The sequence below is a fragment of the Amblyraja radiata genome, chromosome 1, assembly GCF_010909765.2.
Source record: "Amblyraja radiata isolate CabotCenter1 chromosome 1, sAmbRad1.1.pri, whole genome shotgun sequence".
Classification (NCBI taxonomy): domain Eukaryota; kingdom Metazoa; phylum Chordata; class Chondrichthyes; order Rajiformes; family Rajidae; genus Amblyraja; species Amblyraja radiata.
In genome coordinates, this window is record NC_045956.1 from 159286417 (window position 1) to 159309388 (window position 22972).

At 44.2% G+C, this 22972-nt stretch overlaps 1 protein-coding gene across 2 annotated transcripts in view; it reads right to left on the minus strand.

Moving 5' to 3' along the window:
• Positions 1-4499: 4499 nt before the first annotated feature.
• The window catches only part of lipg (lipase G, endothelial type), a 40259-nt gene continuing 21786 nt past the window's right edge, over positions 4500-22972 (minus strand). For both annotated transcript variants that reach the window (XM_033033571.1, XM_033033578.1), the window contains 5 exons: positions 21379-21621; positions 18216-18336; positions 16446-16673; positions 7997-8101; positions 4500-4996 (listed from right to left, as the gene is read on the minus strand). In XM_033033571.1, the coding sequence (XP_032889462.1) occupies positions 4972-4996; positions 7997-8101; positions 16446-16673; positions 18216-18336; positions 21379-21621 (722 nt within the window). In that variant the 3' untranslated portion in view covers positions 4500-4971. The remainder of the gene's footprint in view (positions 4997-7996; positions 8102-16445; positions 16674-18215; positions 18337-21378; positions 21622-22972) is intronic.

Consider the following 22972-nt stretch of genomic DNA (forward strand, 5'->3'; position numbering starts at 1 on the left):
TGGAGAAGTCAATGTTCATATCCCTGGGGTGTAAACTACCCACGCGAAATATGAGGTGCTGTTCCTCTGATTTACGGTGGGACTCACTCTGGCCATGGAGGAGGCCCAGGACAGAAAGGTCGGATTCGGAATGGGATGGGGAGTTGAAGTGCTGGGCCACCGGGAGATCAGGTTGGTTAGTGCGAACCGAGCAGAGGTGTTGGGCGAAGCGATCGGCAAGCCTACGCTTGGTCTCACCGATGTAGCGCTCTCGACCCGAAACGTCACCTATTAATTTTCTCCATAGATGTTGCCTCACCCGCTGAGTTTCTCCAGCATTTTGGTTTACCTTTGATTTTTCCATTAGCTGCAGTTCTTTCTTAAACATGATCACGTTACTCTCTGTGTTCCCTTTATCGTGTATCTGTAGGCTGTGGTTGGCTTGATTGTAATCATGTATTGTCTTTCCGCTGACTGGTTTACACTCAGCAAAGCTTTTCACTGGACCTTGGAACACGTGACAATAAACTAAATTCAGAAGGTGCCAAACATATAAAACTATTTTGCAAACATCCTTGTAAACCTGTTTTGCACACTTTTTTGTTTAATAACATCCCTTCCTGTAGCAGGGTAACCAGAACTGTACATATTACCATTTACAGTGTACGCCCTGCCCCTTCGTAACAAACGCAACACTTTACATTTATCTGAATTCCACTTGCCATTCCTTAGTCCATTGGCCCAGTTGATTAAGATTCCATTGTAATCTTCGATAACCTTCACTGACCACTCTACAACCAATTTTTGTGTTATCTGCAAACTTACTAACCATGCCAACTATATTCACATTCAAATTGTTAATATACAAAACTAACAACACTTTTTGCAGGACTCTAGTTTAACAAAACAATCCTCTACCACCACCCTCTGCCTTGTACCTTCAAACCATTTTTAAAAAATCCATATGGCTAGTTTAGCCTGGATTCCATGTGGCCATTGGCATTCCCTGAAGGTGGATTATTGAAATTTACTGAATGGGATCAACGCGATTAAAGAAATTCACTGGATGTGGTTACTGAAATGTACCAATCAGAAACATAGAAACATAGAAATAGGTGCAGGAGGAGGCCATTCGGCCCTTCGAGCCAGCACCGCCATTCATTGCGATCATGGTTGATCGTCCCCAATCAATAACCCGTGCCTGCCTTCTCCCCATATCCCTTGATTCCACTAGCCCCTAGAGCTCTATCTAACTCTCTCTTAAATTCATCCAGTGATTTGGCCTCCACTGCCCTCTGTGGCAGGGAATTCCACATAAGGACGAATATGGTTATTGTTACTCAGCAGATGTGGGCGGTAATGAAGCTCACCAGTGGTGCCAAATGAGGTAATTGAAACTCTGACAGGAATGGACGTGGTTATTGACACTCACCAACAGAGGCAATCATGGTTACTGGAGCGTGGTGGCGCCTAATGGCAGCGGCTCGACTGCAGTCCGTCTGTCTTTTTTTTTTTTTTATCCCGTTAGTTGTATGTTTTTGGTTTTAATTTTTATTATTTTTTAGCTGTGTACATGTGGGGGAGTGGGGGGGGAAACCGTTTAATCTCTTCCCTGTACGGAGACCCCACTTTTTCCCTGTCGGATCTCCGGTGTCGTTGGGCCTAACATCGTGGAGCCGGCGGTGGCCTCCAACCAGAACCAACCTGAGGGCTCCAGTCGCGGAGCCTGCGGACTCGCCATCGTGGAGCTGACCAACTTCGGAGCGGGGAGAGCTGCAACCCGACTTCGGAGCTTCGGAGGCTCCGGCCGCAGGCCCGGTGGACAGGAACATCGGGAGCTCGCAGGTCCCTGGTGGGAGACCACTTTTCGGAGCTCCCGTAACGGCAACTTCTCCCGCCGGAATCGCGGGGTTTAAATGACTCGGAGCGGGGCCTAACATCGCCCGCCGTGATTTAAACGGCCGCGGGACTTACCATCGCCTGCCGGGAGCTTTAACATCGGGAGCCCGTCGCCTCGACGTTGCAGTTGGACTGCTGGACCGTCGGAGAAGAACAAAGGGAAGAGATAAGACTTTTGCCTTCCATCACAGTGAGGAGGTGTTGGAGATTCACTGTGATGGATGTTTGTGTAAACTGTGTTAAGTGAGTGTCTTGGTTTTTTTTGTAATGTCATGTCTGCAGGAATGACATTTTGTTCAAACCTTGTCTGTTTGAATGACAATAAAAGGCATTCTATTCTATTACTGAAGCTCATCACCAAGAATGAACATGGTATTCAAATTCACTTAACATGTTAATTGAAAATGACTGACATGGGCAAACAAGGGTAATGAAATTTACTCAAGGTGAGTCTAGTTAATGAAACTACTCAACATGGCAAATGTGATTATTGGAATTTATGGAATATGGTTATTGAAATCCTCCAACATGGACAAACGTGGTTATTAAAACTCAGAACACAAGGGTATTGAACAGTTCAATATAGTTACTGAGACAAACACGTTAGTTATGGATAGCAACAAGGATGGATGCAGATATTGAACAATAGAGTTCATGGCTATTGAGATTCACTGAGGTGGGGAGGCTATTGAAATGCACCAACACAGGTGAATAGTTATTGAAAATCAGGGCAAATATGTTTATTGAAACTATCAAACAAGATTTTTGAAACTCATTAAACGTGACTGTTGACATACACTGCCAGGGTCAAAAAATGATTATTGCAACTCACCAAATGGGACAAAAGACACTTGGACAAGTACATAGATAGGAAAGGTTAAGAGAGATATGGGTCAAATGCAGGCAAATGAACGAGCTCAAATGAGGTATCTTGGTCAGCATGGACGATTTGGGCCGAAGCGGCTGTTTCTGTGCTGTATGATTCTCTCACTGTGTATACAGCCAGATATCAGGACTTGTACATCAGAAGATGAGTAGTTAATGAGATGAGAAGATATGGGCGGCACAGTGGTAGAGTTACCGCCTTACAGCGCCAGATACCCGGGTTTGATCCTGACTACAGGTGCTATCTGTATGGAGTTTGTACATTCTCCCTGTGACCGCATGGGTTTTCTCCAGCATTCTCTGGTTTCCTCCCACTTTCCAAAGATGTGCAGGTTTGTAGGTTAATTGGCTTCTGTAAATTGTCTCTAGTGTACAGGATAGAACTAGTGTATTGGTGATTGCTGGCCGGCAGGGACTTTGTAAGCTAAAGGATTTGTTTCCACGCTGTATTTCTAAAACTAAATATAACTAATGTTTTTCCTCATACTTACAGCAGTAACTGCCTTCAAAAGTTGTTCTTTATATTAAAAGACTTAGTTTAGTTTATTGTCAGGTGTACCGAGGTACAATGAGAAACTTTTTGTTGTACGCTATCCAGTCAGCAGAAAGACATGATTACCACAATGTACCGATACAGGATAAAGAGAATGACGTAGAGTGCAAGATGAAGTACGGTAAAGTCCGGTTAAAGATAGTCTGAGACTTTGAAACACCCTGCAGCTGTGAACAAACTAGACAGATGCCGAGTCTGAAGAAGGGCCTCGATCCGAAACATCACCTATTCCTTTTCTTAAGAGATGCTGCCTGACCCGCTGAGTTCCCCAGTCTTTTGTGTCTGTCTTCGGTTTAAACTAGCAGCTGTTGTTCCTCCCTACATATAGATATAATATTACTTCAAAGGGTGTCAGAAATACAAAGCCAATGATTTTCAAAGGAAATGAATGCAACAAAATTTGTATCTACAGTACATAGTGCCCAAACATAGCAGCACAGGGCCCTTCACGGGGGAGCACAAACAAAATGTAACTCTGAGCCACTATGTGCTATGAGTCAGGTTCTCTCATTTGTTCTAGATTTGTATTAAATTATAAAATTTGCGCGGATGTGATAAACCAAAGAGTCAAGCCGTGTATAGTTTTAGTTTCGTTAAACATGCCCTTTGGCTCACCCAGTCCATGCCAACCATTGATCACACTAGTTATCCCACTATACACTGGGAGCCATTCACAGAGGCCAATTAACCTATAAGCATGTATATCTTTTGGATGTTGGAGGAAATCCAAGTGGTCAGATGATTAAAAGCTTCGTTCAGATGGTACTTCTTAAATGAAGTAAAGGGGTAATGATTTAAGGATAGAATTCTGAAGAATTCTAGATTGATACCCGCTTTGGTTTTCTTCAAATTTCTAAACAACTAAAGTGCTGCTTCTCATGCATGGTCCTGTTGGCTGGTTTCATGTTCTCTTCATGTGTTCACAGCATTGGGGTGGCCTCAGCCCTCAACTCGGGTTTCCTGTCAAGTAACCACCCCTGTTGGTAGCATGTGGAGCATGTGATCTGAGAAGTGGGAGACCACCCCAGTAAATGTTCAGACTGTTTTCAGTCTGAACTCGGGCATGGTTCCTGGTAGGAGACATTCAAGCACCATGGTCACCCACACAACAGCTACAGCCAGAACTTGTGGTCAGAGGCGTCAAAGTTTGCACACATTTTAAATTAATTCCTCCCATTATTTCCAATTATTACAGAAAAATAATTTTATTTTCAAAAGTACTCCACTTCAATATATAAATAGCATTCAATGAAAGTAAGTCCACAATGTACAAAAATGCAGCAATTCAATATATACAGATAGCACTATGAAACAGACACTTTCTTTTAAATTATCAGCAGTATAAAAAAACAATGTAGCATATAGCTTTAGAGGTCATTGCTAAGGCAGCTGTAACCGGTGCAGAGGAGTGAATATGGGTTTCAATGAAACAAGTACAAATGTACCATGGACACCTTGTCTCCACGAACAGCACTACCAACGACCAGATCGTCTCTTGCCATAGTTAGTGGGAAACAGTTCAGTGGAGAAAACAAAGCAACCAGTCAGCAGGAATAATCTTTTAATCAACACAGCTTTGGCATTTTCAGGATGGAGTGCAACTAAAGGCATCCTTCAGGTTTTCTTGAAGATACTGTAACTTTACTTCCACACACTCATTGTAATAATCTTGAATACAAACTAAAGAAAGTGAAAAAGAAATTCATAAGATTAGATACATGCCATGTGAACTCGTCAGATAAGAACAATGATGAAGATTACAATGTCTCGATCCCCAAATCGTCATTTTCTTAATCATATTAAATTCTGTCGGGTGTGTATTTCTTGAAATTTTCTTCTCAGGAAGTTAAGCCAGCATTACTTCCTATTCCTAATGGTCCAGGAGTTGAAAGTCTTGCTAGGACATGAGTGAGAACGCTTGGGAGGCCACAACATTGCCATCAGTTTGGACCTGCGTCCAAAGAGCTGATTTATTTCTCAAAAGCAAATTTATAGAGCTTACATCAGCACCGTATCAGCAACCCAATTTATTTGATTAACTCAATACCCTTTTCCCAGGTCCCAGAGTGGAATTTGAACTAATCACTGGATCACAAGCCCAAACCGTTTGATTGCGTATAGATTTGAGTATAAGAGCAGGGAGGGTCTACTGCAGTTGTACAGGGTCTTGGTGAGACCACACCTGGAGTATTGCGTACAGTTTTGGTCTCCTAATCTGAGGAAAGACATTCTTGCCATAGAGGGAGTACAGAGAAGGTTCACCAGACTGATTCCTGGGATGGCAGGACTTTCATATGAAGAAAGACTGGATAGACTCGGCTTGTACACGCTGGAATTCAGAAGATTGAGGGGGAATCTTATAGAAACTTACAAAATTCTTAAGGGGTTGGACAGGCTAGATGCAGGAAGATTATTCCCGATGTTGGGGAAGTCCAGAACTAGGGTTCACAGTTTAAGGATAAGAGGGAAGTCTTTTAGGACCGAGATGAGAAAATCATTTTTTACACAGAGAGTGGTGAATCTGTGGAATTCTCCGTCACTGAAGGTAGTTGAGGCCAGTTCATTGGCTATATTTAAGAGGGAGTTAGATGTGGCCCTTGTGGCTAAAGGGATCAGGGGGTATGGAGAGAAGGCAGGGATGGGATACTGAGTTGGATGATCAGCCAAGATCATATCGAATGGCGGTGCAGGCTCAAAGGGCCGAATGGCCTACTCCTGCACCTATTTTCTATGTCTATGTTTCTATGATGGCTTATCCATTACCTGGATACATGGACATTAAGATGATGCTTTAGCTAGATAACGAAAGACCCATGAATTGTAACATATGAAGTTCTGGAGTAACTCAGTGGGTCAGGCAGCATCTCTGGAGGACATAGATAGGGGACATTTTGGGTCCTCCACAGTCTCCTCGATAGGCCTCTGGCCAATCCATGTTCTCCACAGATGATGCTAAATTACTCCAGTGCATTGTGTTATACTCAAGATGCTAGCATCTGCAGTTCCTTTTGTCTCCAAGACCCACAAATTATCCGTTCAATTCAATTTAGTTTATTGTCACATGACCGAGGTACAGTGAAAAGCATTTGTTGTGTGCTAACCAGTCAGCAGAAAGACAATACATGATTACAATCAAGCTATTTACAGTCATTCTTACTCATTTAGTCGCGGAAAACCAGGCACAACACCAAGGTTATGGGCTGACGGGGATTTTGATGCAAAGACCTCAAGATTTTCCTGGCATTTGACTAGGCGTAAGGAACAGAATCTCTGCAGGCAGTGCCCGCATCAAAATGGCCGTCTGATGACAGCATCGGAAAGGATCAAGTAGAGTGGACGAGACACCCACAATTTGTAGTGTTGCAATGAAAGCGGAATAACTGTTGCAAGAATATGGGAAAATCCAGGAATTCAAATTAACCACAACCTTTAATCACCTTGTACTGTATCTCACAGCAAGATGGAGCACTAATCTGACTTTGTTTTATTTTTTTAATTCATTGTTTGGGATCTGAGTTTTGCTGCCAAGGTCAGCATTAATTGTTAACTCGAAATGACCATGAAATGTGCCACTTTCATGAATCACTGTAGTCTTTTTGATGATTACTTCCACAGTTCCTGGTCTTAATTCAGCGCTAATGACAGAATGGCAATTTATTTTCAAACCAGGACAATATGGGATTTTGATGGGAACCTGTGGTGTCCCCCTGTACCTATTGCTCCTTTTCCTTCTTAGTGATATGTTTGTGAACTAGCAACAGGAGTTGCACAGAGCATGTAATTGTGCTCCATTTTGTAGATACTACTCATTGCAGCCGCCATGCAATGGTGGTGAATATTTATGGATCTGGCCATAATGCTTTACCCTGTTACACAAGAGTGTTGTTGAAGCTACAACCAGGCAAATGGACAATATTCCATTACACTCCTAGCTTATAACAATGAATGGTGAAAAGCCTTTGGGATGTCAGCAAGGCGAGTAGCTCACCACAGGATTCACATCCCTTGACTCGCTCCAAAACCATAATGTTTTTATGAATAATCCGATTAAGTTACTGGTCAATGGTCAAAGCATAGATGAAAATATATTCAAATGTTTAAATGTAGAAGCAAGGAACTGCAGATGCTAGACAGAAAGTGCTGGAGTAGCTCAGCAGGTCAGGCAGCATCTCTGGAGAACATAGATAGGTGACGTTTCGGATCGGTTCTTTAAACTGATTATGGTGTGGTCAGGGGGGGGAAGAAAGTTGGAAGAGAGGATGGGCTAGACAAAACCTTTCAAGTGATAGGTGGATACAGGTGAGGGGATGTGGATAGGCAGATGGTTGAACAACGGCCAGAGATGAAAGAGTTGAAGAGTTGTGAATAGTGAAGCCAGAGGGTAGAGGGAAGGCAGAAGGAGAGAGGGAGGGGAGAAATAGGTGGGAGATCTGGTCTCCCCCCAATCACTCCGAAAAAGTGTCCTTCCCCGAAATGTCACCTATCCATGTTGTCCAGAGAGGCTGCCTGACACTCTGAGTTTCTCCAGCACTGTGTGTCTTTCAAATGTTTTCTATCTTGGTATGGCTGTATGGCGACCACACATTTCACTGGACCAATCTGTACATGTAACAAATAAATGTATCTTGTATCTTAAATTTGCATCAAAATGTTAAGTACATGAGGAATATTACACAGTACCTTATTTTGTTTTTAACTGGCCAGCCATCCATACATTTGATGAATGTCAATTCATTTCCTGGTGAAAACTTTGTGGTTGATGAATTGCTTGCACAGAACGTATATCTGAGAACAGAAATTGCTTAAACTTTAAAAAAAATAGACTTTAGAGATACAGTGCAGAAACAGGCCCTTCGGCCCAGCAAGTCCGTGCCGACCAGCTTACACTATCCCTCGCACTAGGGAGAATTTACTATTTTACCGAAGCCAATTAACTTACAAAACTGTACTTCTTTGGAGTGTGGGAGGAAACCGGAGCACCCGGAAAAAGCCCATGTGGTCACAGGGAGAATGTACAAACTCCAACCAGACAGCACCCGTAATTAAGATTGAATCCGGGTCTCTGGCGCTATAAGGCAGCAACTCTGCCGTTGCACCACTGACGCTCCATTTACTTCCAACATATTCCTAATATTTTTCCTTCCCCTCCCACCAGCCATTTATCTCACGTTTATCACTTTCCCTGTAACATCCTCAGACAGGGCCCTGGGTAAGGGAACGGTTTCCTCAGACTAAAGCATAAAGTTTGAGGATTTGTTCATCCTGATATTTGGAATAATTCACAACAGCACGGAACCAGAGGCAGGGGGTGTAGGATATGGTGGGGAGTTAGAGCCAGAATCCCAAGGCTACATTCATGATGGTGAATGTCAGCAAGGAGCAAGGTAACCGTTAGATGTGAAGGGAAAGATTGCCTAAAGGTGCATGGATGTGCAAAATTCCACCAATGGAAGTGACGGAACTTGTGAATTGTAGAGAGATAACATAATATAATTTTAATAAAGAGCAATGCTGTTCAGGATTTGGTTTGGGAAGTTATTGTGGGAGGGTCAGAAAGATAAATTAGTAAAGATAAACACAAGGAACTGCAGATGTTGCTTTACCAAAAAAGACAAAGTCCAAGAGTCACTCAGCAGGACAGGCGGCATCTCTGGAGATCGTGGATAGGTGACAAAGATAGCGGAGCCTTCACCAGACTGATTGTGGTCGGGTGGGTTTGCTGGGTAAGATGTAGGGGCAGTCAGCCAAGTGATAGGTGGATACAGGAAAGAGGGGGGCGGGGTTGATTGGCAGATGGTTGGACAGAGGCGCGCGTTGAAAAGACAAAATGCGTGCGATTAAGAGATAAGGGTTGAAGAGGCATGAAATATGAAAGAAGAGGAAGGAATGTAGGTGGAAGGGGACAGGGGAAAGGGAGAAATGGGTGCTATATCCAGGTGGGGCACAGGAAAGAGAGGGAAAAAAGGAAGGTGAAAAAGGGGTTGGGGGGGGAGGAGTTTGTTTGTAGGTTAGTTACCTAAAATTGGAAAATTCAATGTTTGTTTGTAAGCTACCCAAGCGGAATACAAGGAGCCGTTCTTCCATTTGTGTGAGGCCTCACTCTGGCAATAGAGGAGGCCCAGGATAAAAAGATCAGTATGGGAATGGTTAGTAATCAGGTGATCTAACAGGCCTTGGCAGACTATGCTTGGTCTTGCCATTGTAAAGGATGTCACATCGGGGAGCACTGAATGTATTAGATGAGAGTAGAGGAGGTGCATGTGAATCTCTGTCTCACCTGGAAGGGCTGCTGAAGTCCCAGGCAAGGGAGGAGATATATGGTGTTACACCTCCTGCAGTTGCTGGGGAAAGTACCTGGGGAAGGGGTGGGATGAGTGAACCAAGGAGTTACGGAGAGAGTGGCTTCTGCTAAAAGCGGAAAGAGGTGGGGATGGGAAGATGTGACTGGTGGTGTGATCGTGCTGAAGGTGGCAGAAACGTTGGAGAGACAGCGTGGAAACAGGCCCTTCAGCCCACCAAGTCCGGGTTGGCCATCGATCACCCATTCACACTAGTTATTTTATCCCACTTTCTCATCTACTCCCTACACACTAGGGACAATCTAATCTAATCTCACAAACCCACATGTCTTTGGGATATGGGAAGAAACTATAGCACTCGGAGGGTTCCAGGGAGAACATGCAAACTTTAGACATACAATATCCAAGATCAGGATAGAACTTGGTCTCTGGTGCTGTGATGAAGCAGCTCTACCAGCTGCGCCACTGTGCCACCTACTAGTACCCAAAAGGTCAAAGTTGGGATTTGAGGGATACTGGGAAACTGATAGATGAGCAAGTCATCATTCCTGCTTATATGAGATGGGTATTTAGTATGGTCTATTGTACTGTGAAAAGCTTTTGTAACCAGTCAGCGGAAAGACGGTGCAGCAGTGTTTTGATTTAAGGATTACGTATAAAGGAGGAAAGGCATGGAGTATGACATCTAGAGTGTAAAAGGGCAGATGAACACAAACACCGTGAAGATTATAAGTAAAACAAAGCTGCAAAAAATATCAGAAAGCAAATCACCCAGTCGAGAAAAACAGGATAAAATGATTTACAGAAATGAAGCAGGCAGGACTATAATTGCAAAAAGGTGTTACAGTAACCATTCTATACCAACAAATAAGCAATTATCTTTTTTTTTGTAAGCAAGTATATTCTGTATTACAATTTGCAGAATGTGAATGCAACCAAGGACTTGTATTGTTGCAGGAGTTGCAAGGTCATGGTGACAGTGGGCTTGCATTCAGAAGCAGTTAGCAAGATCAGACCAAACCTCTTGCATAGATGCTGCTGCACCCGCTGAGTTTCTCCAGCATTTTTGTGTACCCTCTTGCACAGACCTTGTCATTTATCAACTTGATTTGGGTATCTGACATTAAAGATATCTTAAATTATTTTGGTTATTCATATGTAAAATGTGGAAATCGTAGTCTAAGACCAAAAATTGTTTTGGATTTGAATATGCTTATGCAAGGTGAATTTATTCCAAAATGAAACCCATGAAAGGTACCGGCCTGCCAAAACTCCACTAAGAACATACCACAATACCTCTGAAGTTACTTAAAGTCAAGACCCAGACTCCAGCTTTATCTGCCAGTTCCTGACCAACTTCCCAAGACCATTGTGTATATCCAAATGCAAGTTTAATCCAAGTTCTCCAATATGGTCAGAAATTTACACATCAGGAATAATTCCTAGTTTACATTTATGTTCATAAGTTATAAGAGCAGAATTACGCCATTCGGCGCATCAAGTCTACTCCACCATTCAATCATGGCTGATCAATCTTTCATTCTCCTGCCTTCTCCCCCGTAAACCAACATCCGTACTAATTAAAAATATCCATTGGTTTGGCATCCACAGCCATCTGTGGCAATGAATTCCACAGATTCACCACCCTCTGACTAAAGAAATTCCTCCTCATCTCCTTTCTAAAGGTACATCCTTTTATTCTGAGGCTATGGCCTCTGGTCCGAGTCTCTCCCACTAATGGAAACATCATGGATGTTTTCAAGAAACAAGGATGTTTGACTCATTTACTGAAGGCTATGTATTCATTTAGAGTGTTAGTAGGGTGGTAGATATGGTCCACATTGACTTTAGCAAGACCTTTGACAAGGTCCCATATGTAGATTAGTCTGGAAGGTTTGATCACATGGGATCCAAAGAGAGACAGCCATTTGGATAGAAAATTGGCTTGGTGGTTGGAGTCAGAGAGTGGTAGTGTAGCATTGTTTTTCAGATCATAGGCCTGTGACCAATAGTGCTTAGGTCCCAGAGAGGAAATTGCGGGAGCCCTGGTTAAAATTTACGAGTCGTCCTTAAATACAGAAGAGGTGACGGAAGACTGGAGGGTGGCAAATGTCGTGCCTCTTTTCAAGAAGGGCTGCAGGGAAAAATGTTGAGAATTATAGACCGGTGAGCTTAACATCTGTAGTTGGAAAGTTACTTCAGAGTATTCTGAGGGATAGGTTATACAGGCATTTGGACAGGCAAGGGCTGATTAGGGATTGTCAGCATGGTTTTATACTTGGGAGGTCATGTCTCACAAATCTGATTGAGTTTTTTCAACCAGTGACCAAAAAGGTCGATGAGGGCAGATCTGTAGATGTTGTATATATGGATTTCGATAAGGCATTTGACAAGGTTCCGCATGGTAGGCTGCTCTTGAAGGTTAGATCGCATGGGATCCAAGGAGAGATAGCCGAATGGATAGCAAATTGGCTCCATGGAAGGTAGCAGAGGGTAATGGTGGGATGTTGTTTCTCAGACTGGAGGCCTGTGACTAGTGGTGTGCCTCAGGGTTTGGTGTTGGACCCGTTTCTGTTTGTCATCTACATCGATGATTTGGATGAGAACATGCAGGGCAAGATTAGCAAGTTTGCTGATGATACAAAAGTGAGTGGTTTTGCAGACAGTGAAGATGGTTGTGAAATAAATATCTGGATCGATTGGTGGGCTGAGGAAAGATTGATGGAATTTAATACAGAGAAGTGTGAGGTGTTGCATTTTGGGACGTCTAACAAGGGCAGAACCTACACAGTGAATGGTAGGCCTCTGGGTAGTGTTGTAGAGCAGAGGGATCTATGAGTACAGGTGCATGGCTCCTTGAAGGTCGAGTCGCAGGTATATTAGGCAGTCAAAAAGGCTTTTGACATATTGGCCTTCATCAGTCAGAGTATAGTATAGAAGTTGGGAGGTCATTTTGCAGTTGTATAAGACGTTGATGAGACCACATTTACAATATTGTGTTCAGTTCTGGGCACCATGTTATAGGAAAGATATTGTCAAGCTTGAAAGGGTTCAGAGAAGTTTTACGAGAATTTTGCCAGGACTAGAGAGTGTGAGCATCAGGGAGAGGTTGAGTAGGCTGGATCTCTATAAGATCACCCCTCATCCTACTTCACTCCAAGGAATAGAGGTGTACAAAATCATGAGAGGAATAGATCTCTTGCCCAGACACTGTGCCCAGACTCTTGGGGAATTGAGGACCAGAGGAAATGGGTTCAAGTTAAAGGGGAAATGATTTAATAGGACTCTGAGGGGTAACTTTTTCACACAAAGGGTGGTGGGTGTGTGGAACAAGCTGCCAAATGAGGTAGTTGAGGCTGGAACTATCCCGACGTTCAAGAAAGTTAGATAGCTACATGGATAGGACTGGTTTGGAGGGATATGGACCAAGCGCAGTCAGGTGGAACTAGTGCAGCTGGGGCATGTTGGCCGGTGTGGAGAAGTTGGGCCGAAGAGCCTATTTCCACACTGTATCACTATGACTATGACTATGATTATTGTCATACCAAGAAACAGTGAAAAGCATCATTTTGCATGTTATTCAAATAGTTATTTGCATGTTATTCAGATATACCATACATAGATACAATCAGTTCATACACAAGAACAATAGATAGAGCAAAGGGGAAGTGGAATATAGTTTTCAATATTGTAGTGCATTGTAGCACTTCTGTTCCTTAGACAAAGTCCAAGTCCACAATGGGGTAGAGGTCAATCGAACAGTACCCTAGCTTATGGAGGGACTGTAGAGAAGCCTAACAACGGCGACGACGTGTGGCGCATGGATTGGTGTTAGACCCATCTCTGTTTGTCATCTATCTTAACAATTTTGATGAGAAAGTTGTAAGTAAAAATGTAGTTAACAAGTTTGTGGATGACATCAAAATTGATGGGATAGTGAACATGAAGGAGGTTATCCAAGATTACAACAGGATCTAGGTCAACTGGGAAAGTGGGCCACAGAATGCAGGGCTCGAAATTAACGGTTGCCCGGGTGCCATTGACCACTCAAAGCGCCGCCGGGCAACTAAACACCGAGTAATTTTGCCCGGCTTGGCAACCAGATACTGGTTTGTACCGAAGATAGACACAAAAAACTGGAGTAACTCTGCGGGTCATGCAGCATCTCTGGAGAAAAGGAACGCGACGTTTCGTGTCGGCGGTGACGGCTGTATTGCGTGGGAAAGATACTAGGTGCGGGGTGAGGAAGGGTCGCAGCGAATGACGGGCGCTGACCTGCGAGCGACAGCGGCTCATCTCCTCCTCCTCCCGCACCCCGCCTGCCCTGATAAGGGCCTCTGCTTGCAAACCCGCGCTTTCAATACAAACCCTCCCGCACGCCGGGGCCGGGAGGGGGGAGGGAGGGGGAGGCCTCGGCGTGCGGGAGGGTTTGTATTGAAAGCGCGGGTTTGCAAGCAGAGGCCCTTATCAGGGCTGGCAGGAGGAGGAGGAGGAGATGAAGCCGCTGCTGCTGCTGTGCGGGACCCGTCATTCGCTCCGACACTTCTGAAGCAGCTGCACCATAGATCCTTTAGCTATAGGATCTTTGAGCTGCACCGCTCGGCCCCGCACCTTGCTGTTGGCTGGCGGAGGAGGGAGGCGGTGGCGAGGAGTTCCCAACGGCCAAGGCAGCGGGGCGATGTTGTCCGAGGAGCCCTCCTTCCTCCATACCTCGCCCCCCTTCTCTCTCTCTTTCTTGTACGCCCCCTCCACCCCCCCCCCTTATCCTGGGACCCCTCCTCTACATCCTGCACTGATCCCCATTCCCGCTTCTATTCAGTCCTCACTGACATCCCCTGTGCTCCCCTCCTCATCTCCCCCCCCCCCCAATCTATTCATCCTGCGCTGATCACCCTATCCACCTCACAATGATTCTCCTGCCACCCCCCCCCCCCCATCCATTCTGCACTGGTTCCCCAATTCACCCTGTACTTACCCCTTTCCCATCCATCCTGCACTTCTCCATCCATCCTGTACTGATCCCCCATCCATCCATCCCCGCATTCATCCCGTACTGACCCACCCTCCATTTACCCTGCACCTTCCCCTCATTCATCCTGTAGTGATTCCCCCATTCATTCTGCACAGACCCTCCGATCCACACTGTACTGACCACCCCCCCCCCATCCATCCTGCGCTGATCTCCCCCCCCCATCCATCCTGTACTGATCCTCCCATTCAAGAAGAATGGGGGGAACAGTCTGAAGAAGGGTCTCAACCCGAAACGTTGCCTATTTCCTTCGCTCCATAGATGCTGCCTCACCCGCTAAGTTTCTCCAGCACTTTTGTCTACCCCATCCATCCCGTACTGAACCCCCTCATTCAACACCACTGACATCCCCCGTGCTCTCACCTCACAATTTTACCTACTCCAACCAACACGTACTAATTCACCTGCCTCAATCCATCCATTCTGCACCGACTGCCTTCTAACCACCCCCCCCCCCCCCCCCCGCCATCTATCCACCCCGCACTGATTCACACACACCCCCCTCCCTGACCCTATTGTCCTGGAAATGTCTTCAGAGCGAACATTGACTATGGTTGATAACGGAATGCAATCACATGTGTTTTAATTCCCAATGTTATTATTTGTTTTAATCCATAAAGATGGATTAATTATATTGTGAACACGTGAAACATTAAAACCGCAGTGTTCGATTGTCACTGCTACCGTTGACACGTTATTACAGAATTCATTTTAACGGCAAATCAATGCTCTTAATATGGAGTATCAGTTATTTAATGAGCAACATTCACAACTATACGTACGCATATATGTTATCATGGTCCAGGATTTATTGACACAGGTTGATCATACGCTGAATAATTCAACCACATTTTTGTTTGGAAGTGGAAAGAACTAATAGAAATTGCATTAATTGCAATGTGTAAAAAGAGTTGAGATACTGTCTTATAATTTTGCTGCATGTCATTGTGGGATATATCATGTCTTGATTGGTGAATGTTTAGTTTGTGACTTTATTTGAAGCAGAAATAATATGTGAATGCTTCATTGAGTATAATTCCGACTGGTAACTACGCACTTCGTCCGAGCACATTATCGCACGCGTCATGCAAGCCATCTTAAATGGCCACCTAAACTGTCATTTGGCAACCTAAAAAGCTGCCAAGGTTGCCCGGCTGGCAACAGGGGAAAAAAGTTAAGCAAGTGCCCTGGAATGGTAGATGGAATTTAACTCTGATAAGTGTAAAGTGTTGCATTTGGTAAGTTAAACTAGGGAAGAACATACACACTAAATAGTAAGACCTTGGAGAGCATTGTAGAACAGGGAGACCTAGAGGTACGAGTACACGGTTGCTTGAAAGTGGTGATACAGCTGGACAGAGTATAGAGGAAGGCATTTGGCATGATTGCCTTCATCGGTAAGGATATTGGGTTTTCACTCTGCATTTCTCCCGCTCCTCATAGATCTGAATGTAAACATGCAGTGCAGATTGGAGTTCCATTCGCCACTTTTCACGAAGACACTTCTAATGAGAAGGCCCGTTACTTCAGTAGGTTAGTTCCGAATTAAATTAGTCACCTTTCACCTGTCTCTGCCTCTCCTCAACCCCACCAGCTGTCAAGCATTGGATTTTCTGGTTGCTCTTCTCTGGACATGGTGAAACAACTCCTTAATTATTTACTTTTAGAAACCGAAATTCAGTGTACCTTTTGGCATTGGGAAGTTCAATTGCCAAAGAACTACAGAAGAAGCAAAGCAATGAGTAGCCACTCTCGGATTTTCCACAACATTTAGAATCATTTCCAATAAGGCCATACTCACTTCTTCTGCATTTCACCAGACTTCACTCGAATCTTCCTTATTTCCAGCTCTGTCAGATCTTTCTGTCCACCCAAATCCGACCCATACCACAAAGATTTTAAATTTGTCCACATTGACCAGGATGAAGTGGATTTCTCCCAGCTCAACTTTATCTTCAGCAAGTCCCCAATGTCTTCCTCCAAGTAGACAAGAAACGAGTTTGTCCTGTTTGCCATAACCTGCTCAGGCCTGCAAAGAAATGACAGTTACACACAGTTAAGACTTCATCATCACACCTCTGATGTTTGTCACAGTCATAAGATCATAAGTGATAGGAGCAGAATTATGCCATTCGGCCCATCAAGCCTACTCCGCCATTCGATCAGTCGTGGCTTTAAAAAAACTATCACCTACAGCCTCTCTTCAGTAGAATACAAAGTGGCAAAATGTTTCAGAATTAGCCTGGAATGTAACTTCTGCTACCAGGATTGGGAAATGGGAGATGGGGAGATCTCCAGGACTGGAACCCAATTCAGGGCTCACATCAGTAAGAAATTTCCAGGTGTAGAGCTTGCTAGATCATTACCTGGGAACTTACAGAGAAATAAGCTTATTTGGATGTATCTAAGATTCCTAATTCTGATATTGGTTTGGTTGATCCTCTCTGATTTCCTTTGGGCTAATAGTCCCAGCCTGGGACTGTTATTAACTAACTGAATACTTGGTCACTTTTCCTATATCTGTAGCTCACAGATAAAAAATAGGTTCTTCATATCCAATTCCCTGCTCACCATCTGTGATCTCAGTCCTTAGCATTTGCAGAGACTGAGCATCTACTGTCAACTGGGAAAAGATTTGCAACCCACTCTCCCATTATCCTTATGGGACTGTCCCACTTAGGCGACTTTTTAGGCAACTGCAGGAGACTCTGCGGTCACCACATGGTCGCCACATGTTCGTGGGTGATTGCTTCATGGTCGCGAGGAATTGCCGCATGTTCGCGGGTCGTTGTCTTCATAGTTGTGAGGAATTCCCGCATCTGGGAACTAGTCGCAACCTCGTTATGGTCGCCGTGAAGTTTTCAACATGTTGGAAAAATTAGCGGCGATCAGAATGAAGCCGCCATGGAGAGTAGCGAGAATTCTCGAGCCGTAGGTAGGTCGCCAGGAGGTCCAAGTGGGTTGCCAGAAGGTCGAGGGTTCTCGTAGGTTGTAGCCGGTGCTGACCAGTGAATTTCATTGGCTCATTGGGAAAACAAAACGTAAGCAGTAGTTTTCAGAACCAAGGATAATGCTAATGTCTGCCAGGATGTAATTAATAGGACACCAACTTGTTCCCACCAATTTTACCTTAGTCATACACACCAAGCATTTTTATTATTCTTAAACCCCTGTCCCACGGTACGAGTTCATTCCAAGAGTTCTCCGGAGAATGCCCTGATTCGAACTCGGAGATTTACGGTAATGGCCACTCGTCGGTACTCGGGGCTCTCGTGGACATTTTTCATCATGTTGAAAAATCTTCACGAGTCTTCCCGTGCTCACCTGCCGTTAGCGAGTCTTCCCGAGTACCTACCGTTATCGCTAAGAGACGTCCCCGAGCTCTGACGTACCCGCTACGTTCATTCTCCGTGCTTACCACGAGTTTGATTTTTTTTAAACTCGGGAGAGCTCTTGGAATGAACTCGTACCGTGGGACAGGGATATTACACACAATACAAAACACATTATAGCAATATATGTTCACCAACTCTCATACAGGTCTAAAATACATGCTATTTGTGCCACATACATTTCAATGCTGGTCTTCTTGCTGTCAGCTTCTGTGCCATATAAATTAACATGCAGTTTGGGATTTGTGCCTTGTGTCCCCTCTGTACTGAATAAGTGCATTTTTAATTGATAGTGAAATACTGAAAAAGATGAAAAACAAAGGAAAGTGTTATTTATATCCATCATTATATGATACATCGTCAAAGTTTGCCATTTAATTCAACTATAGTTTTGGAGCACAGAACAAAGCTATCTAAACAGCGGTTATTTTCTCATCACCTTTCCCTTTACACCAAGGCCCCCACCTTCTTAGTCAACAGGCATAGAAAACTGCCAGGATTAGCCGAGTGCTGGATATTGGTATGTGACTGCGTTGCAACAAGATTTGCATTGTGGAATGCGGTAAGAAAATGACATTTTTTAATAGGATCATAAACCATCCTGTTTGCCACGGAAAATCTGATTTTTAAGGTGATGCTCGGAAGTTTTTTAGCTCCAAGGATGAGAAAACAATACTAAACAGATGATTTCGATAAGCTGTTATTTCCCACCTGAAATGTTTCCTACAATAAAGCCATAATCATGAAATCATTATCAAAATCCTGGGGCGCCGCGCTCTACCGCGCATCACTGCATACGCCACCATGCCTCACCACGTGCCATGCACGCCATGCGGGCGTCATGACGTGCCAACCAATTTTTAGGATGTCGTGTAAATGACGCGCAAATGAAGCCCAAGTGTGGCAGGCCCTTTACTCAACTAGAAGGACTGAGACTACTGCATTATGCACATAGTCTCACTATAACCCCAGAACAATTGCAACAAGGCTTGTTACTATTATACTCCAATATCAAGAATAGGAAATGTTGAGTGGGATAAGGTGCAAAAATGGACAAATGGGCTTAGAGTAAACATAGAAAGATAGAAAATAGGTGCAGGAGTAGGCCATTCAATATGATCATAGCTGATCATCCAAAATCAGTACCCCGTTCCTGCTTTGTCCCCATATCTACTCCGCATAGCCCTAAGAGCTATATCTAACTACCTCTTGAAATAATCCAATGAATTGGCCTCCACTGCCTTCTGTGGCAGAGAATTCCACAGATTCACAACTCTGGGTGAAAAAGTTTATCCTCATCTCAGTCCTAAATGGCCTACCTCTTGTTCTTAAACTGTGACCCCTGGTTCTGAACTCGCCCAACATGGGAAATATTTTTCCTGCATCTAGACTGCCCAATCATTTTAGAATTTTATATGTTTCTATAAGTCAAGTCAAGTCACATTTATTTATACAGCACATTTAAAAAACAACTCTCGTTAGCCAAAGTGCTTTACATTTGTTATAAGAATAGTATAAACAAACAAACTACATACATATATACATATAGTCCTCGCTCAGTGGACATCAAGAAAGGCTTGGGGAGTATAGATAAGTTTTTAGTCTTGACTTAAAGGAGTTGATGGAGGGGGCAGTTCTGATGGGAAGGGGGATGCTGTTCCACAGTCTAGGAGCTGCAACCGCAAAGGCGCGGTCGCCCCTGAGCTTATGCCGAGACCGCGGGATATTCAGCAACCCCAAGTCGGCCGATCTCCTCTCATCCTAAATTCCAGTGAATATAAGCCCAGTCGATCTATTCTTTCATCACATGTCAGTTCCACCATCCCGGGAATTAACCTGGTGAATTTACGCTGCATTCCCTCAATAGCAAGAATATCCTTCATCAAATTAGGAGACCAAAACTGCACACAATATTCCAGGTGTGGTCTCACCAGAGCCCTGAACCCTGAACCCTGAGCAGTAGGACCTCCTTGCTCAAATCCTCTTGCTATGAAGGCCAACGTGCCATTTGCTTTCTTCACTGCCTGCTGTACTTGCATGCATACTTCCAGTGACTGATGTACAAGGACACCCAGGTCTCGTTGCACCTCCCCTTTTCCTTCTTGTTCTTGCCACCAAAGTGGATAACCTCACATTTATCCACATTAAACTGCTAGATGGGGATCTTGGTTGGCATGGCTGAGTTGGGTCAAGGGGCCCATTTCTGTATTGTATGATTCAATGACTGCAATAAAGATTAATGCACTCAGTAAGTCATCATAAGCCACAAGTACACATCAGTTTTCCAACCTGCAGCGGATCATTGGCAGACACTACACTGCTTCATTCATGATTTTTAGAGGAAAACGTACCAAAACAGAGGTTTCTTCTCAATCCAAGTTCCATTCTTGCCAACCACTTCAACCCAAGAATGGAGTGACATGATTTAATTCATTGAGTAAATGTAAGAAAGACCTCAAGTGCACAAATCCCTTTCCTATCGCTAGCTCCATAAAGGAAACTGAACAGTCTAAGAGAAAAATCACAAATTCCATTCCTGGCTCCGTAGAGAATCTCAGCTTGAGCAGCAGCTAGCTGATACAACTGGATCTCAGCATGGAGAGGAAACAATTAACAACTCAGATTCCCTGTCAGAGCACTGTCAAATCAAGAGCGCAGTCCATTAGTCCGCATGACTACCCACACTCATCCTGGAAAGCAAACATGCTGCCCGTTATAGGACAGAATATTGGAAACATCCAGTATGGATGAAATGACCAGCAGATCAACACCTTTGTAAGAGGGGAGGGGAAAATTTGAGGGAAATGTTCCAATACTATTAAAATCCTTTTTGCCCAGACAATTAAGCAGATTTACACATTTACATGAATGCTGTTCATTTGACATTGATGTCAAAATATTCCATTGGTGACATGGGCCATGAGTCCATTAACAAATATATGTGATTTCCAAGCAGTATTAATTTTCTTACTACGACTTCCAACCTCAATTATTTTGGTTATGGAACATGGAACCTACCATTATGCCGGACTTAAAGGACACAAAGTGCTGGAGTAACTCAGCGGGTCAGATAGCATCTCTGGAGAACATGGATAGGTGACATTTCAGGTCGAGTACCCTTCTTACTCTGTGGATCAAGCAGCATCTCTGGAGAACACGGATAGGTGACGTTTTAGGTCAGGACCCTTCTTCAGTCTGATGAAGGATTTCGACCTGAAATGTCACTTATCTATGCTCTACATAGATGCTGCCTGAACCGCTGACTTACTCCAACACTTTGTGTCCTTTTGTGTAGACCAGCATCCTTATTTCTACAGTATGCCAGACTATTATGCCACTCACCTTTAAAGGGCATGTCTGCTCTTGTCTTTAAGTACATCTTGTTGTTGCGTTTACTTCTAATTTGATTGACATTGTAGCCCAATTTATTGCATCGATTCCTCCGGCAGCTGAGGCACATCCCCTTCTCGAATGTCTTAGTGTCAGGACATCGATACATCAAGCTCTGCTTATCCTGGTTGAGGATGGAGTCGACAAAGAGATGCACAGACCGCTCATGTTCACAATAAACGACATTACCCAGATCTGCCAACAAGGAAAAGGAAACATTATCACACATTCTCTGCTGTTGTCAAGGAGCCAGATACAAAGAGCTCATGAACAATTTTATGTATCCATGAAACTATCAGGCTATTAAACCTGGCTCGGACAAAACTCTGATTATTAATAACCACTTTCTGTTATTTGCACTTTACCAGTTTATTTATTCATGTGTGTATATATTTATATCATGGTATATGGACACATTTATCTGTTTTGTAGTAAATGCCTACTATTTTTCTGTGTGCTTAAGCAAAGCAAGAATGTCATTGTCCTATACAGGGACACATGACAATAAACTCACTTGAACTTGAACGTAGGAGCAGAATTAGGTCATTAGGCCCATCGACTCTGCTCCTCCATTCGATCACGGCATATCTATTTTTCCCTCTCAACCGCATTATCCTGCCTTCTCCCCATATGCACAACTCCCCATCATTCTTCAAAGTTGACCTGAGAAGTTGTTGCAAAAGCCTAGCTAAATATGGAGAGTATCGCAGCTAAGCTAATAGCACTTATATCTGAGATTCAAATACAATTCCTATCAGGCTAAATGGGATTAACAGTAAATATTTATTGAGCAGCTGATACGCAATTCATGACTGGACAGGCCATGAGACAACAAGGGGAATGGGGTTGCAACATGTGCAAGTAATACAATACAATACAATATTTATTCATTGTCATTTGAACCTCAAATGAGGCTCAAACGAAACTCTGTTTCTACAGCCATACAAAAAGAAACAATTTCTAGAAGACACACAAACAATTCAATTCACACAAACATCCATCACAGTGAATCTCCTCCTCACTGTGATGGAAGGCAAAGTCTTTTCTCTCCCGTGTTCCATTTTTCTCCCGATGTTAAAGCCCCAGGAAGGCGATGATAAGTCCCACAGCCGTTAAGGCCACACCGGGCAATGTACGGCCCCGCTCCAGGTCTTAATGTCTCAATGTGGGAGCCCCTGGCGGGCGATGGCAAGCCCCGTGGCCGTTAAAGCCGCGCCGGGCGATGTACGGCCCCGCTCCGGGTCATTCCAACCCCGCGACACGGGCGGGAGAAGTTGCGTTGCGGAGCTCAGAAAAGCGGTATCCCACCAGGGACCCGCAAGCTCCCGATGTCACAGTCCACCGGACCTGCGGCTGGAGCCTCCGAGCTCCGGAGTCGGGCCGCAACAGAAAGCCACCACCGCTCCCCACACTCCGAGGCCGACCAGCCCCACGATGATGAGTAGTCCGCAGGCTCCGCGACTGGAGCCCCAGGTCGTCCCGGCTGGAGGCCGCTCCACGGTACCAGGCCCCAACAGCAACGGAGACCCAACAGGAAAAAGGTTGG